Below are 15,054 nucleotides of genomic sequence, written 5' to 3'. Positions count from 1 at the left end.
CGCCCTAGCAGGTAAACAAGCACCCGGGGAGCTAGCTCGCTAGCTAGCACATGGGGATACAACCAAAGTGTGGCAGGGTTTTTACTTTCTGGACCTAGATTTGCCACTTCTGATAATTACTTTTAAAAATCGTTTTTAGCATACTCCTTCTGTTATGTGGGCTTTGAGAAAATAAACGTTTAGCTGCGTTAACACTGAGTCACCACATGGGGTCGCTACTGCAGGAGCACAGTGGAGAGCCCTTTAACGGTCAGTCAGCTGCTGAAACCTGATATTCCTCGTTTCCTCTGGAGAGGATATGCTGTCACAGTAGGCAGAGATGGCAACATATAAGAGGATGATGTGTGTGAACCGTACTCATTCAATATTTTGGAGAGTGCAGCACAATTTATATTCACTGTCACTGTCTGTGACCTTTTAGTGATCGCACATAAAAGAAGCAAGACTCATTGATATTCATGCCATGTCAGATTTCATGTTCATGCTTTTTATTTATATTTTTTATTATTATTCTGTAGCACTTTGAGATTGTGCTGATGAAAAGTGGACTATAAATTAAATATATTATTAAATCTATTACTCTAAAAAATATATATATATATCATTATTATTATTATTATTATTATTGTCACTTCAGGAACCATTTTGCAATGGTACTGGTAGTGGTTGAAGGGCTAATTCTAGAATGTAGGTACCATTGTAAAAAAAACAAAAAAAAAAAAACATTTTTGGTGAATAAAAACGGGTAATAAAAAAAATAAAATAAAGCTTAGCAAGATCAATTAAACGCTTAATCAAATAATATTCTTTCCGACTTCCGGGTTTTACACATCAGCGGCGTTTCTGGCCACTGCTGGCCGCGTTCCAACACTCGCACAACCCAACCTTGCCCACCCCAACCGCGCGCTCCCGCTCATCGGCGGGAGAGCGTCTCGGCTATTTGAAATGTTTCGGACACTGAGACAGAAACTACACACTCGCAGCCTCGCACCCGTCGACGGGAACGCGCAACCGAGGGGCACAAAGGCGGAAGCGCAAGTACTGGGACGCGGCCCACACGTCGCAAACCGGAAACGAAAAAGTTAATGGCTCATTCATGCGCAGGACAATGTGTGTGTGTGCGTGTGTGTGTGTGTGCGTGTGTGTGTGTGTGTGGAGGGGGGGGGGGGGGTATCATGCTCAAATGAGCATCAACAACTGTAGCACCAGAGCTGAGCCGCCTACGAATGGAAATGATGATGATGATGACAGATGGAAACATAACCTCATTGGTGAAGGAATAATTGCATTTTTTTTTTTTTTGGTAAAGGGTTCTGACAGGTACTTTTTCACTGCTCAGCCAATGTTGTAAATAAAACGTGTGACAATATAAACAAATAGGCATTAACACAGTTTTCCAGGCTGGCTTACCAAATAAAATATAATTCAATTGGCATTGTGTCATTCCTTCAGGTGGGCGTGCCTCAGCCACCAGGGGGCAGTGTAACATATACAGATCGCTTTGTACAGACCTTGTGCACGATTTAGATGACACAGAAGAAAGTCACAATAAAGTTGCAATAATATAAGTCATTTTTCTCAGGAATGCGTTGCAACCACCCCTTTTCAAATATTAATTGTTTAAATGTGAATAATTACCACATCTGTGGTGTGTTGAATTGTGTGTTAGCATTAAGCTAGCAAATTTTTACAAGACAAAATTAACATGGTTTGGTTAATAACATACGCAACCTAAATTTCTTTGTCTTAGGTTTATATTAACCTCAACTGAAAGTGATAATAAACAACTTTAGGCAAAGCTTTAAGTATGGTGGCCCAAAAGGGCCAATAATGTAATGGCGGAACCAGGGAGAGAACAGCAAATCCTATATAATCCATCAATATGAGGCTGCTGAGATACATTAATAAGGAGGTTCAGGATTCATAAAGAGAGGATCAACTGGGCTCAGTGAAAAGCAGCTGATATTTGATTTGTATTCGATTCCTCGATAACCTGACCCATAAAATGGATCCCAACACTGCAGTGTGTTTGGTGTTAACATATGCGTTTTGACCCTCACATCATTAGATCAGCAGCAGCCGCTTTGAAATATTTCCAGCCTCTAATTATGCATATTACATCATTAAACCCGCTTATTAATTCACATGACCGTGTCCGTTCATCATTTTGCTACTTGTTAATGAATGGTAATATTAGGTAGACCTGAAAAAATTTGCATTGCTTCAACAAAATCAAACTTTATTTGTTTTCCTTACAAAATAATCTCTGAATATGATTTTACTGTGCCCTCAATGTTAAATCCCCAAAATGTCCTTGAAGGCACCAACCCTGCCATCCAATCAGAGTGCAAGCCACCCCAATGGTGGTCCTGTAGAGCGGCTTGTCAATCAGATGAAACAGATCATTTAAAAAAAGAGAGAGAGGGTCTTTCATATGTATGAAGGAGGTTACAAAGCACTTTAGACAGGCTAACGGAAAGTAGCATAAATGTTACTGTAATTAAAAACAACTTTAAAGCATATGAAGCAGTAACAGATACAAACAGAGCATAAAACAATACTTACAGGTACATATTTGCTTGCTCTTTGGGAAAACAACTATTACTCGGGCTCAGTTGGGGACCTTCTCCGCCTCGCTTTGTGTTAATTACACAGCTGCCTGGCATTTTGTGGCACAATTCGGTATGTACACTGAAGGCACACAACTTTCAATTCAGACTTGCCTACTTTGTTTTTTTTCTTTAATTAGAATAAAACACATTGTGATTCTCAAGTTCTTGTATTCGGTCTGAGCAAAAGCGTTGTCTGTGCATAACTTAATGAAACCATGGCAACATGCTCAATGAAAGCGCTCAAGGACAATGTTGAGAAACACAGCGCATTTTATTTCACACATTTTCAGCCAAGGAAATGACACTTTTTTTATTTTTTATTTACTAAGACAGTTCAACAAAACATGACCTGCCTGATCCATCTGAGATATTTTGAAAGAAGGTTTATTCTCATTGCTGTGAGCAAGTCCACAATTGCAGACACAACTCGACTTGTGTGACAGTCGGAACGGGCCTAAATGTTTTAATAAGTTGAAATGCGTACAAACTAAACAAAAGTATGCCTGTGAAAAGAATGAAAAACCATTTGGGCATCACGATTACAGCTTACCTGGAAGAGTTTCTGCAAGTCGGGGACTTTATTGGCACTTGCTTCCTGCTCCAAACACCAACTTGGTAGGAGACTTGGTAGACTTCTGGACGCAGACCCTAAACAAAACATTGTTGTTAAATACGTATTATTATAATTGCATTGTAAAGAGGTGGCAAAAACACGTACACTCTGTATTTATGTAGAAGTACATATTCTTTGGGGGGGAGGCTGGTAAAACTAGAAGTATGGATTCTCCTGTACTTAGATAAGAAGTGTGGAAAAAGAGTACGTCTGTTTATACACAGCATGTGCACTTAAAAAGAGTGTGAGTAGAGGCTGCTTTTGCCACCTCTGACAATTATTAAGTCCGCCCTGCACCGAACACCAGGCCAAAAGACATGTTGGAATTACTTTCGTATGACTTTTACCTGCGGGGTGTACGCGTTGGCAGTTGCTCCAGTGAGCCGCAGTGTCAAGCCATTCAATTTATAGTACAGTACATCGTTCACGCAGGTTAGCTGAAACTCACTTTAAAGTGATGGCTACTGAGCGACACCACTGACCTGCAGCTAACTGCTAACCATAGCAGTACAAATACATAGATCACGCTGCGGTGCAGATTCAAACGCAGCCGCCATATTGAATGTGTCAAATATGCTTAATGTTTTAAATTGTCTTCCAAATAGTGTTTATGACAATTGAGAAGTAATTCAGCAACGAAAAAACGTAGCATATGTATTTTTTTTATCTAATTATTAAAAATAAGTGTGTGTGATTAACGAAATAAAGGGGAATCGCTTGTCTTATAATTTACTGTACTTTATTCGCGTTTACGTTACTTTCCTGTGCAGGCTTAACACATTCAATATGGCGGTCGTGCTTACGCTCAGGGTGGAGTAAATGGTAAACACTGAACAGGGCGCAATTTTATTACGTCACCACGTTGACGAAGCGGATCAGTTAAAAATCAAAAAACAAACAAGGGCACAACGATCAAGATTTTTGGCAATTATGTAAGAGACGGCCACAGTCATCTACCTAATGCCAGACACGCGTTATTTATGTACACAAATTATAATATGTTTAAATAATGTTTTATTAAACATATTTTAACATTTATATTTATTTTAGCCCTAATTGTGCGAAAAGGCTCACGCTGCGATTGGTTGGCAACCAGTCCAGGCTGTAGGCTCAGTTCACCTGTGACCCAAATGAGAAAAATGGATAGGCCTATAAAAAGTAATGATATGAATCGAATGAGACGATTATGATTAATATGGACCAGCAACCTTTTATGTTTATTTTACTGATGTACTGTATTTCTTCCGTCTTCTTGTTGTTGCGACAGCCTGCAGATTAACCGACACAGGAGGAGGAGGAGTGACATGATGAAGCTGTGAAGAGTGTGAGTGGGTTTTCAAGGTCTTCCAGATTCACAGTAAAAATAAATTAAATGCAAAGAGCTGAGGAGCAAATGTAAGTCACATAGTTTTTTTTTGTTTTTTTTACTTCAGGGCAAAGAAGCACAAGCCTGAAATATATTGGAGAAAAGTAAAGCATGATTAAATTATACAGAGAAGACAAATCATATATGACTCATACGTGAAAAGAAGCTGCGTCGATCTGATCCTTCGCACCTTTGCTGTCTGTTGCCGTGCCTAAGAAATATTTTGTAACGTGTGACAGTGTTGATATGAGAACTTCACACTCTCTAAGGACTTACGAATAATATCACATTCTGAGTTGTTCTCATTCATCCTCTGTCAGTTCTAAACAATGTTTTGGTTGGAGACTGTTAATATCAATATTATAATGCAAAAACAAAATATTATCAGACAAAGGCAGATTTTTTTTTTTTGTGGTTGATTAATTCCACAATTAGTGGCTACATTTCCTCATAAGAATTAAAATATTCCGCCCAACACCCATCATATAATCTTTAATGACTGTAAAGGCAGTTTTCAGCAACAATTTAACATTCTTTACTATTGGTCAAGTGTAAAAATAAATTAATAGTTTATTGGCAAAACATACAACAACAAAAAACAAGGGGGAAAAAAAAGGTCCTCCACAGGTTTAACACACACACTCATTTTCATTATTTTCAACGTAGCCATAAAACCTGTGTTGTACTACTTTCCCATTTTTACATGTATTTAATTTCCATTTCTATATTTTTGTTGTTGTAAAATTCTGAAAGAATTGTTTCACCAAGCAATCTGTTCAGTTTTAGTCACCCTGCTATGGATGTGACAGACAGAATACTTTTTCTGTGATCACCTTCCAAGTTTCATCGCAAACAGTCTCTCGTTATTTCCCCAGATGGATATTTGGGAAGCGGACCATCTGGCGAGCCAGATTACAGTTGGTGCTATTAACTGATGAAGCTGAGTTATCCCCCCCCCCCCCAAAAAAAAGATTCACCGCATTTTTCTTTGGACTTTACTAGAAATGACTGCCTTCGGCGTAATAATAATTACAACAATGAACTACCTCCAAAAAATTAATTAGCAACAGTGGCAAGCTGTGCATTAATTTACCTTTTAGCGCCACAATCCCTGTGTAATTACAGAATGACTCAATTAACTAAAAAAAAAAAAAAAAGATTATTAAAAATTAGGGGCAACAGGCAATTAACCCATTCACTGCCATAAATTCATTTTAAAAATGATTATTAAAAATTAGGGGCAAGAGGCGATTCACTTTTTTAAAATTGTAATTAATCGCATTACTTCATTAGTTAACTCACGATTAATCACAAATTTTATATCTGTTTTAAATGTACAATAAAAAAATTCTAGGTTTTCATACTATTGTAAACAAAAGTGTGGGGGGGAAATAAACTACTAGAAATAGTTAGAATTAATTTTTGACGTTTATAGCCATCAACGGCAGTGAATTAATTAATTTCTTTTAAAGAAAGAAAATATTATTAATTTTTTTTAATTGTAATTAATCGCATGACTTCACTAGTTAACTCGCAATTGATCACACATTTCATATCTGTTCTAAATGTACAAAAAAAATTATAGGTTTTCATACTATTGTAAACAAAAGTGGAAAAAAATGTTAAACTACTAGAAATAGTTAAATTAATTTTTGATGTTTATAGCCGTCAACGGCAGTGAATGAATAAAAAAAAAAAAGATGATTAAAAACTTGGGGCGCCGGGCAATTATAATTTTAATCGTAATTAATCGCATGACTTCACTAGTTAACTCACACTTAATCACACATTTTATATCTGTTCTGAATGTACAAAAAAAATATTGCTTTTCATACTCTTGTTAACAAAAGTGGAGAAAAATGTTAAACTAATAGAAATAGTCCAAATGAAATTTTGACGTCTATAACCGTCAATGGCAGTGAATGAGTTAATTTAAAACCATCTTTGATATTTCAGGAAATGTATCAAATATAATAATACCTTTTACTTGAACTCAAATTAGGGTCTAAAGTTTAAAGGAGCGAAGCGCGTAGCTGAGATGTGATTTAAGCCCCGCAAGCACTTTCTTTGCGAAGAACGCTAAAAGTGAGATCATCGCCATTCACACTCCAGCAGCTCGAGGAGCCTGACATTTCCACCACTTCATCTCCCCCTCTCCGAGTCTGCTGTCTCCATGGAAACTGTCGATACCGTCCAAACTGTCCAACATATTCAGTTGCAGTCCGTCTGCTTAACTCCTGGTGTTCCAAAAGGTTTACGGTTTGAATCACTCAAGCCTTGCCGCCTCCATGTTAGTTTAAGACTCTAAAAAGTGTGAATGTGAGTGTAAACGGGTGTGGAGAAAAGACAAACCTAAAAAAAAATAATAATAATAATGGATGGATGTTTTATGCTAATTAGTATAAAGAAATGCGAAGTGCAAAGTGCATGTCACCTCTGGCGTAACAAAAGCTCATTTTGTACTTTTCGTAAAGGTTTCGAGCATTCGAGATTTCAGTGAGAGATGATGAAATGAGTCGGAATCACATCCGGAGAGGAGCAGAGGGAGGTTATAGCATAATTTGGAACCTGAGAGAGCAGCGGTCTGATGTTCTGCTCCGCTGTAGGCAAGTGGCAGCTTTTTGAGTTTGTGCAGAGCGAAGGCAAGCCAGTTCAAAGACTGCACCGTGTCAGATTTGTGATTTGTTATACAACAGTTGCATTGCGAATGTGAATTGCGAAGGTGTGTTAGCATCACCTTTTTGTCGATGTCCCAAAGGGGTCTGCCTATAGTACAACATGAGATGAATATTAAGGAGATTAGACTCATTCACTGCCATTGACGGCTATAAACGTCCAAAATTCATTTGAACCATTTCTATTAGTTTCACTTTTGTTAACAAGAGTATGAAAACCTAGATTTTTTGTGTGGTACATTTAGAACAGATATGACATTTGTGAATAATCACAAATTAACTAGTGAAGTCATGCGATTAATTACGATTAAAAACTTTAATCGCCTGACCCCTCTAATTTTTTATTTATTTTTTATTCATTCACTGCCATTGACGGCTATAAACCTAGAAAATTTCATTTGAACTATTTCTATTTAGCATTTTTTCCCCACTTTCGTTAACAAGAGTATGAAACATTTAGAACAGATATAAAATTTGTGATTAATCGTGAGTTAACTAGTGAAGTCATGCGATTAATTACAATTAAAAATACACAACAACCAACAATTTTTTGGGGGTAGTTTTGCACAAAACAGCCTAATTTTTCGGGTTGTTTTATGGGTTATTCCTTCTGACTTCCTTTATATGGGGAGGGGGGGGGGGGGCAGTCCCTTGTTGACCCATATTGGGTTATTTAATTTAATTAAATTTTAGTTTATTTTATTTTAAAAAAAAATTGAAGGTTGGATAAATGTTTGTCTTTGTGCTCATACAGTACAAAAAAAATGTTCCTTTTTTTTTAAACTACTGAAGAGGCCTAAATATATTATAATACAGCATAATATACAAACTATCCAAATTGTTTACAAAGTCACTTAGTAACAAGAATAAGAAACAAAGCAACTGCTTGCTCCTGCAATATCATATTTTGCTAATGTTCATTGACATGCATAGGTTCACAATTTTCATGTAAGATGCCTGAAGTTGTAAAGTACTAACTGCACTTTTCAATGATTACATCGAAATGACGATGCCATTTTTCAAAACCTGAACATTGACAAGCGTTATTTAATATTTTTAGCCTTTAAATCATTCACTGCCATTGACGTCAAAATTTCATTTGAACTATTTTTATTAGTTTCAGAGTTTCAGAGTATGAAAACCTATAAAAAATGTTTTTTGTACATTTAGAACAGATATAAAATTTGTGATTAATCGTGAGTTAACTATTAAAGTCATGCAATTAATTACAATTAAAAATTGTAATCGTCTGACACCCCTAATTTTTTAATAATATTTACTTTTTTTTAATTAGGGGCATCTGGCGATAATTTTTTTTTAATTGTAATTAATCACATGACTTCACTAGTTAATCCAAAATGTTATATCTGTTCTAAACGTACAGTACATTTTTTCTAGGTTTTCATACTCTTGTTAACAAAAGTGGGGAAAAAAGGTGAAACTAATAGAAATAGTCCAAATGAATTTTTGACGTCTGTAGCCGTCAATGGCAGTGAATGAGTTAAAATGTGATTGTCATGTAAAAAAAAAAAATCCGTGAAATGTCATGCTAACAGCACCTTACAGGGAGCCAATCAGACTCTTAGTAGTGCTTTCAAGTCCACTGTGTAGAATTTCCTGCTATAGTGTTGCTATATCGCGTCTTTCAGTCAATGAAATCAGTGGACGAACTGCGGATGCAGCGTGCCGAACGTACCTTCAGCTCATGGTAGCACTGCACAAAACTGTGGTAAATGAAGGTGATGGGCAGCGCTAGAAGGACTATTCCGCTCACCACACAGAACCCGCCCAGTACGCGACCCGCCACCGTCACTGGGTACATGTCCCCGTAGCCCACCGTAGTCATGGAGATGATGACCCACCAGCTGGCAGCAGGGATGCTCGTATAGTCCTGGTTCCCTCCTTCTAAAAGCTGGGCCAGCGCGCTGAAGATGGCCATGGCCACAAAGATGAACACCAGAAGCATGACCATTTCGCGATAACATCGTCTCAGGGTCAGGCCGAGGGTTTGTAGGCCCAGGAAGTGACGGGCTAGCTTGATCACCCAGAAGATCCTCATGATGCGCAGCACCCGGAGAGTCACGCCGGCTCGCTGAAGCTGAGAGTTCTCTCCCGTCAGGACCGTGGCGGTAACCGAGATGTAATACGGGGTGATGGCCAGCAGGTCGATGATGTTCAGAGGACGGCGCACAAACTGGCACTTGTCTCGGGACACGATGAAACGGACGATGCACTCGGCGGTGAACCAGCCGATGCACACCGCCTCGATGATCCTGGGAATAACCAATGGGAGAGACACAAATCAAGCAAAGGAACTACCGTAATCCTGGGAAATCAGTCAATACTTGGGGTGGGAATCTTTGAATGTCTCACAATTCGATTTTTTGGGGCCTGCGATTCGATTCAAAATCGATTTTCGATTAAGAACGTTTTTTTTTTTTAATTCAAAATGATTTGATTGACAATCATTTTTGCTTCAATCTATAGATGTGCAAGGAATTGTAATGATCTACTCCAGTCTGACTCGCTAATGCTAATTAGCGCGCTACTCGCGGCACTTTTATCACTCAATGGCTCCACGCTGAAGAAAAAAAAAACTTTTATTGGAATAACTTGATTGTGACTTTTTCCTTCTACTCTCTAGAGACCAGTCACTGAGGGATACTTTTAAAAGTGTGTCTTGATAAGTTAACTCATTCACAGCCAGTCCAGTAAAAAAAATATTTTTGACGTTAATGGTCGTCAATGGCAGTGAATGAGTTGATATGTGTAAAGTGTGTGAGAAGTGTAAAATCATATGTTCTATATCAGGGGTCTGCAACCTGCATTGTTGGCCTAAAATGGCTCTTTTGACAGCAAAGGTCGCTGACCTCTGGTCTATATTCGTGACCTTGTCTGGGCGTTCCAGACACGCCCATGCAAACTGGGTCTTACGTCTGGCATTATACAAGACTACCTGTGTTCATCCAATGTCTCAGCCGCACTCCACTCTGGTAAAGTGCTGGCACACATCATCACCATCGAAATGAGAACAAACAGCACGGACACCGAGGCCAGGATTTGCGCCGCTACGGACGACGTGGGCTCCTCGAACGTGCGCCTCATCCTCTCCAGCCAATGATCCGGCGGTTCCTCCGGGTCTTGTGGCTCCTCTTCGGGGAAGAAGTGCACAAAGCAGTCAGACAGACGCTCGTCCAGCCGCCGCTGACAGCACAGCTGCAGGTCGGCGCTCTCCAGGCCCCAGTAGAGCATCTCGTTATAGAAGGACAGTTCGCACATGTGCGGGACAAATCGCAACTTGCCATGCTGCAAGTACAGCATGATGAAGCTAAAGGCCTCGGAGTGGCGGTCGAAAAAAAACTCGTTTCTGTCACGGTCGTAGTCGTCGCACAGTTCTAACAGCTCGCTCTCTGACACGCAGCGGTACAGGCGGCTGAGTCTGCTCAGTGGGAGGTGCTTCATCAGCTCCACCGAGAAGGGAAATCTGCGGCCGCCAACGTTCAGGGTGCAAAAACTACTTCCAAACTTCATTTTCTGCCAGAGGTTGGGACCAAAAATTGTCCTCTGGTCTTGATGCGCACACTCCTAGGTTGTCTTATAAAACGATAAAAACATGAGCTGTCAGATCTTTGGTCAACTCAAAGAGGAACGATTCTGTTGCATTTGTTGCGCTGGGGTTCTTCTCCATCATCAGCATTCTTCTTAAACTGCTGCTTAAACAAAAAGAAAAACTTATATCAGTCACCAGAAAACAAAGCAAGAATGTATGTAAACACGGAAAATTACGACTATGTTTTTTTTAAGAGAGCGGCGGCAATAGTCAGAGAAAAAAAAACACTTTTTTCTTTATAAAGTGGCAAATTTGCGAGAGAAAAAACTCACGAGAAATACAAATAGCGTACTACTCGACTGTTTATGCCAATACTTTTCGGTCGGGGTTTCCAAATAAGGAGATAGTAGCCTAATTGCTTTAGCATAGATTAACTCATTCACTGCCATTGACGGCTATAGACGTCAAAAATTCATTTGGACTATTTCTATTAGTTTCACTTATTTCCCCACTTTTGTTAACAAGAGTATGAAAACCTAGATTTTTATTTATTTATTGTACATTTAGAACAGATATAACATTTGTGATTCATCAGGAGTTAACTGGTGAAGTCATGTGATTAATTACAATTAAAAATTGTAATCGCCGGATGCCCCTAATAAAAATATTAAATAAAATATAAATAAATAAAATATTAAAAATTAGGGGCTTTACCTAGCTAGCACCTGGGGCTAAGGCCAATATGTGGCAGGGTTTCTACTTTCTACTTAAAAATCACATTTAAAATCAACCCCAAAGGCTCATGAATTAAATGAATTACCAAAAACTAAAACAATGGTCATTTTCGTGATAATAATGGTTTTAGTTAGTTTTGAAAAGCGTAAAATGTAGGTTTTGTAAAAAAAAAAAAAAAAAAAGGTTTTATTTTTACATTTTAGGTTTAGTAATTTCATATCCTTGATTCCAGGACAAACGATTTTTAAGGCAACAGGAAGGACACAATAATTTCTAACAGGATGTGACAATCTCTGCAATATTCTGAATTGTTATAATGTTGGATTAAAAAAAAAGAAGAAGAAGTGTGGGCCGGAATTAGCAAGAGCAGATGTTTCATAGAACTGATTTCACGCAAACTAGTTGAGACGAAATCAACAGTGGTTGCAGCCACTCCATTTTGCCTCCATTGCTCGAGGAAACAACAATCACTTCCACACATTCACACACAATTCACCTGTTAATTAAATATGCCCAGCCATACTTTGAATGCTGATGAATTCAAACAGTATTAAAAAAAAACTGTTCCAATAATTAGGTCAGTGCGGATAAAACTTACCCCAAAACCTCTTCACATTTTCACAAGAGTTCGTCAGGGATTCTTTTCTTCTTTTTTCGTCTAACTTTCGTCCAGCAGCCAACCGGATGAACTCGTGTTCAATTTCCAGACTGAATATCCCCAGCAAGCTTCTCCTATCGCCTTCTCCTCCCACTGGTCGGATGAGTGTCCCATGATTATAAAAAAGAAAAGAAAAAAAAGTGGGTCTGAGCAGATGAACTGCCGTAAATGCTTGTGAGTGACTGATGTGAGTGAGACACTTGCCCTCCTACACCTCCCTCATCCACTTCCTTGTCCTTCTTGGGCTTCTTCTTCGGTCCTCCCTCTCCGAATGTTCCACACTCATATTTCACCCTCCTCCCTCATCACACCTCACGATCCCTCAAATTAAAGATTGATTGAGTATATTTCATGATATTACATCAAATCATGGCAAAGATGAATCATCGACTTAATTCAAACCGAACGCAGTTAATTCTAGCCAAATAGCGCCCCCTTTTGGATTGTTTTATAAACTAGAAGTAGTCAGACTCTGTTTTAAGCAGAAGTACAGCACAAGCATAAATAAGTAAAAGTACAAAGGTGAAAACGAATTTTTGTTGTGAATAACAATACCAATTACTGTGCTACAATGAAAATCCTGAATGTTAAGAGTTTTGTATAGTACTTGTTAGTACTGTACAATATTCTCCTGGCCTTGTTTTTACGAGTCATATTTGGCCACCCCCACAACATTTCAAAGCTTTTGTCTTCCTCCCTTTGTCTTTGTGATTTTGCATCTTCCATCCTTTGCGGCTTTATTTCCCAATCACTGCATGTCCTTCAGTGTCCAATTACCATGTACTTAAGTGAATTACGCCGGAGCGATCCAGAGCGTTTCAGCCACTAGAAGAAACCCAATAAGAGACCATTAAGAACCGTCTTCAATCCTGAAAACTTGCAGCAGTCATTAACATGGACAAAAGTTACTCAGGAAGCATCAAGAAAATGAGCTTTGGAAACAATGATAAAAAGCCGTTTTCACACATATCGAAAGGGAACTTTCCAAAAAAGGTGAGTTCATCCTTTAGTGCTTTTGACACAATGGCCTTGTTGGATAATGACTTAAAAGTTAGAAGGCTGTAATGTTTGGCAGTCATTATTTCATTTTTCATGCCACTTAGGCTATCAGATGAGTGACAGTTTGAACAAGATGTAATTATTGAATTATCCGTTAATGGGGTGGATGAAGTAAAAATGTACAAATAACTTTTGTTAACAAGAGTATGAAAACCTAGACTTATTTTTAGAACAGATGTAACAAATTGTAATCGCCTGACGCCCCTAATTTTTAATAATCATTAAAAAAAAAAGGATTGTTAAAAAATAAAAAATAATAATTCAAATTATTATTTTTTTTTAAGAAAAGATTATTAAAAAATTTGAGGCGTCAGACGATTAAATTTTTTTAAATTTATCATATGACTTCACTAGTTAACTCACAATTAACCACAAATTTTATATATGTTCTAAATGTACAAAAAATATTTTTTTGCTAGGTTTTCATACTCTTGTTAACAAAAGTGGGGAAAAAAAAGTTAAACTAAGAGAAATAGTTCAAATGAATTTATGACGTCTATAGCCGTCAATAGCAGTGAATGATTTAAACACAGCCACAACCTCAGTGAGAGGGTGTGCGCACTTGTGCAACCACCTGATTTCGCTTGTTTTTGCTTCACCTCTTGAAAAACAAAACAATTGAGATGCACTGAGGTTAAATTAAAGGTGGGAAAATGTTTAAAATGATTTATTCTGGCTTCATTTTTCCATACATAACAAAAATCTGGCATTTGAATAGGGGCGTGTAGACTTATTACATACGCTATGTACTGTATTCTAATAGCATTTAGTTTTAGTTGTTTTATATATATATTTTTTTTTCCAGCCTTATCATCGGGTGTGCTCTGGGATGATCCCAGGGGGAAATCACCGCCACCCTACAGAGAATGGCCTCAACCTTTGCCAGTCCTCAAACAGCGAGCTGGCAGCACAAAACGCAGCCCTGAGAGAACAGCTGCTGTTGCAGCACCACCGACACGATCACGAAAGGCGGCGGCTCCTGAGAGTTCTCAAGAAGCCCAACGAGCCGAACGTGGAAAACCTCATCGCCGCCGTAAATGAACAGTGGCAACAGTGGTGGGCGATCCGAGAGCAGGAGACCGCCGCCCAATTTCAAACTCAGCGGGTGAGCATGCAGTGGTACATGGATGAGATGGTCGTTCATTTTTGCACGCAGCTGGAAAGCATGCACGAGCGGAACGTGGACGCTGTTGGCTATTTTCAAAGCGCGATGGAGTGCATGAGGTGGCGCGTGGAATGGGCCGTCGCGGAGAAGGACGACCTCATCAAACACTTGGAATATGAAAACTCTTCACTCATGGCAGAGAATGAAGAGTTGTCCTCCCAGCTCAGCAAGTTCAAAGCGGAGACCCCGAAGATGTACACAACTGTGTAAAAGTCCACCATTAAAAAAAAAAATTCCAGCTCAGTCACATTGTATTATGTCAGAATAATGTCCTTATGTCGAGTATGCAAATAAGCCAAGCTCCCACAATCCAGCGGATCCCGTGTTTATTCATTGCCCTCCGACTGCAGAGAGAAGTTGTGAGGATGATGATTAGGAGGAAGAAGGCTAACATTACCGAAACAACACTGTAGTGTTCTTTTTCGCAATAAAATGTTATCCAAGTCAAGTTTTGTATTTGTGTTACTGCTTTTGATCAGGGATAAGTGTTTAGCTCTTATCTGATTTATGTCTGGGCATAAGGGCGGGACTAAAACCATCACATACTCAAATTGCACATATATATTTTTTAAACAATACTAACAAATCATGCCACATTAATATTAATCAGAATGGCATGTA

At 38.6% G+C, this 15,054-nt stretch overlaps 3 protein-coding genes and 1 long non-coding RNA gene across 4 annotated transcripts in view; 2 read left to right on the top strand and 2 right to left on the bottom strand.

Moving 5' to 3' along the window:
• tgfbr1b (transforming growth factor, beta receptor 1 b) overlaps window positions 1-3,612 on the bottom strand; it is a 62,360-nt gene extending 58,748 nt beyond the window's left edge. The window contains exons 1-2 of the mRNA XM_077553831.1: window positions 3,573-3,612; window positions 3,163-3,260 (exon numbers count right to left, since the gene is read on the bottom strand). The gene's annotated coding sequence lies outside the window, so the exon portion shown is untranslated. The remainder of the gene's footprint in view (window positions 1-3,162; window positions 3,261-3,572) is intronic.
• Window positions 3,613-4,271: 659 nt separating this feature from the next.
• Window positions 4,272-4,933, top strand: LOC144040047 (uncharacterized). The gene is made up of 3 exons (XR_013289615.1): window positions 4,272-4,383; window positions 4,493-4,549; window positions 4,659-4,933. It is a non-coding gene; the product is annotated as an uncharacterized LOC144040047 (long non-coding RNA).
• A 134-nt stretch (window positions 4,934-5,067) lies between these two features.
• LOC144040044 (voltage-gated potassium channel regulatory subunit KCNG3-like) lies at window positions 5,068-12,924 on the bottom strand. The gene is made up of 4 exons (XM_077553830.1): window positions 12,414-12,924; window positions 12,150-12,302; window positions 10,223-10,976; window positions 5,068-9,539 (listed from the first exon to the last, which is right to left on the bottom strand). The coding sequence occupies exons 3-4, from the start codon at window positions 10,795-10,797 to the stop codon at window positions 8,912-8,914; spliced, it is 1,203 nt and encodes a 400-aa protein (XP_077409956.1). The 5' UTR covers window positions 10,798-10,976; window positions 12,150-12,302; window positions 12,414-12,924; the 3' UTR covers window positions 5,068-8,911.
• Window positions 12,925-12,932: 8 nt separating this feature from the next.
• On the top strand, window positions 12,933-14,881 carry LOC144040046 (uncharacterized). The gene is made up of 2 exons (XM_077553832.1): window positions 12,933-13,202; window positions 14,074-14,881. Exons 1-2 carry the CDS (start codon window positions 13,104-13,106, stop codon window positions 14,641-14,643), a joined length of 669 nt encoding a protein of 222 aa, XP_077409958.1. The 5' UTR covers window positions 12,933-13,103; the 3' UTR covers window positions 14,644-14,881.
• The last annotated feature ends 173 nt before the right edge of the window (window positions 14,882-15,054 follow it).

This window comes from Vanacampus margaritifer, chromosome 20, assembly GCF_051991255.1.
Source record: "Vanacampus margaritifer isolate UIUO_Vmar chromosome 20, RoL_Vmar_1.0, whole genome shotgun sequence".
Lineage (NCBI taxonomy): Eukaryota > Metazoa > Chordata > Actinopteri > Syngnathiformes > Syngnathidae > Vanacampus > Vanacampus margaritifer.
The sequence above is the reverse complement of the archived record's forward strand: the minus strand, read 5'-3'. Positions and strand labels throughout refer to the sequence as shown.